The 1485-nt window shown below is 62.0% G+C and overlaps 2 protein-coding genes across 3 annotated transcripts in view; one reads left to right on the top strand and one right to left on the bottom strand.

Annotated features, from left to right (window-relative positions):
- ABHD14B (abhydrolase domain containing 14B) overlaps positions 1 to 1477 on the bottom strand; it is a 3700-nt gene extending 2223 nt beyond the window's left edge. The window contains exons 1-2 of one of the 2 annotated variants that reach the window (XM_005881900.2): positions 1433 to 1477; positions 416 to 643 (exon numbers count right to left, since the gene is read on the bottom strand). In XM_005881900.2, the coding sequence (XP_005881962.1) occupies positions 416 to 626 (211 nt within the window). In that variant the 5' untranslated portion in view covers positions 627 to 643; positions 1433 to 1477. Of the gene's footprint in view, positions 1 to 415; positions 648 to 1432 lie in introns of both variants that reach the window. The other variant, XM_005881899.2, reaches the window with a different exon arrangement.
- Positions 654 to 1485, top strand: part of ABHD14A (abhydrolase domain containing 14A) — a 4810-nt gene continuing 3978 nt past the window's right edge. Inside the window, exon 1 of the mRNA XM_014529740.1 lies at positions 654 to 1118. The gene's annotated coding sequence lies outside the window, so the exon portion shown is untranslated. The remainder of the gene's footprint in view (positions 1119 to 1485) is intronic.

The raw sequence follows: 1485 nt of genomic DNA, 5'->3' as shown, positions 1-1485 counted from the left end.
GAGCTAGCGGCTCAGCCACCCACCAGGACACTCAGCCTCACTCTCAGGGCTTCCCGCGGGGCCGAGGGCTGTGGCTCTGTCAAAACATGTTTCTTCCAATGGGCTGAGCCCCAATTATTGTGTCAGGTCCTGGCCACAGAGTCACGCGGACATCATTCCATGCTCACTAGAGCCAACCCCCACAGGAGCGTGGTTATCTCGCGTTACAGACGAGGACACAGAGGCTCTGAGACACTGCCCCCGGCAACACCCAGAGCAGCTGGGCAGTGTCCAGGCACATCCGGGTCAAGACGAGGGTTGCTCCAGTTCTTGCAGTGCGCTCTGGGCCCTGGCCCAAGTCCCCCCAGGTCCCCAGACCCGGGTCCCCAAGGAGGTCCCCACCACCCCTCCAGGTTAGAAGCCTGCCCAGAAGTACCTGGCAGGTCGATGGCCACCGCCCGGTAGCCCGCCTGTGCCAGCCTGAGCAGCGTGCCCAGGTTCTGCCAGGTCTCGGAGGAGAAGCGGATCCCGTGCAGCAGCAGCACCGAGAACCGGGGGGCCTGCCCTCCGCCGGGCCGCACCTCCCGGAAGAAGAGGCTCTGGCCCTGCACCTGGATGGTGCCCTCCTGCTGCTCCACGTCCGCCATGCTGCCGCCTGCAACGCCTGCGGTTCAAAACCAGGCTGATGAGCACAGGGCAGCCTGCCCCGTGGAGCGGAAAAGCCGCCACAGAGAGGGTAGGGTCCAGGGGAGCGGCAAGCCCCCCCCCCCCAGGCTCCCAGAACTCTAGGAACAAGCTTTGGGGCGAGGAAAACGAAGGTGTTATTTCTCTCTGCCGTTCACTTAATTGTGTGGTCTTGGGCCTCAGTTTCCTCATCTGAAAAATGGGACATGAAAGCCTACATCAAGAATTAAAAAGAAGAAAAAGAATCGGCAAGTGAGGGTGTCTGCCCTTGGAAAGACCCCAGTACAGGGGCTTCCGTTATGATTCTCGTTCTCACTGGCATCCTTTTCTGCAAGTGGGGCTAACCCAGGAGCACTCAGCTCCTAGGTGGCGATGGGGCCAAAGGAGGCCGCGCTTGTGAAACCCTGCGGGCCGGCCCAGCGCTGACTGCGGAGCGTGGTAGTTGCTCAGTCACAGTAAGTAGCTATTTTGCTCATCGGCCTCTGTGAAGGGTCGTAGTTTGGCACCGCAGACAGGAGAGGGTCGGGGCTGGAGAAAAACACCCATTTTCTGGACGCGGAAAGCGCAGCGCTCAGAAGAAAAAGCATTTGGAATTCCCGCCCGCAAGGGGCATGACCCGGTGCAGGCTCGGCGGGCCTGGGAGAGCGGGAGCACGAGGAAGGGGTGGGGCAGGCCCGAGGAAGGGGACCTGGGAGCCGAGTGGGAAGGGGAGAAACTGGGATAGTCTAACTGGAGAGAGGGAGAGAGGGTTGGGGCGCAAGGCAGGTACCTGGGGAGCTGCGTGGGCTCGCACAGCGGGCGGAAGCCGAGGACTGGAGGCTG

Source organism: Myotis brandtii, unplaced genomic scaffold (assembly GCF_000412655.1).
Source record: "Myotis brandtii unplaced genomic scaffold, ASM41265v1 scaffold693, whole genome shotgun sequence".
In the NCBI taxonomy this organism is placed as follows: Eukaryota; Metazoa; Chordata; class Mammalia; order Chiroptera; family Vespertilionidae; genus Myotis; species Myotis brandtii.
This window is presented reverse-complemented; position numbering and strand designations above follow the sequence as displayed.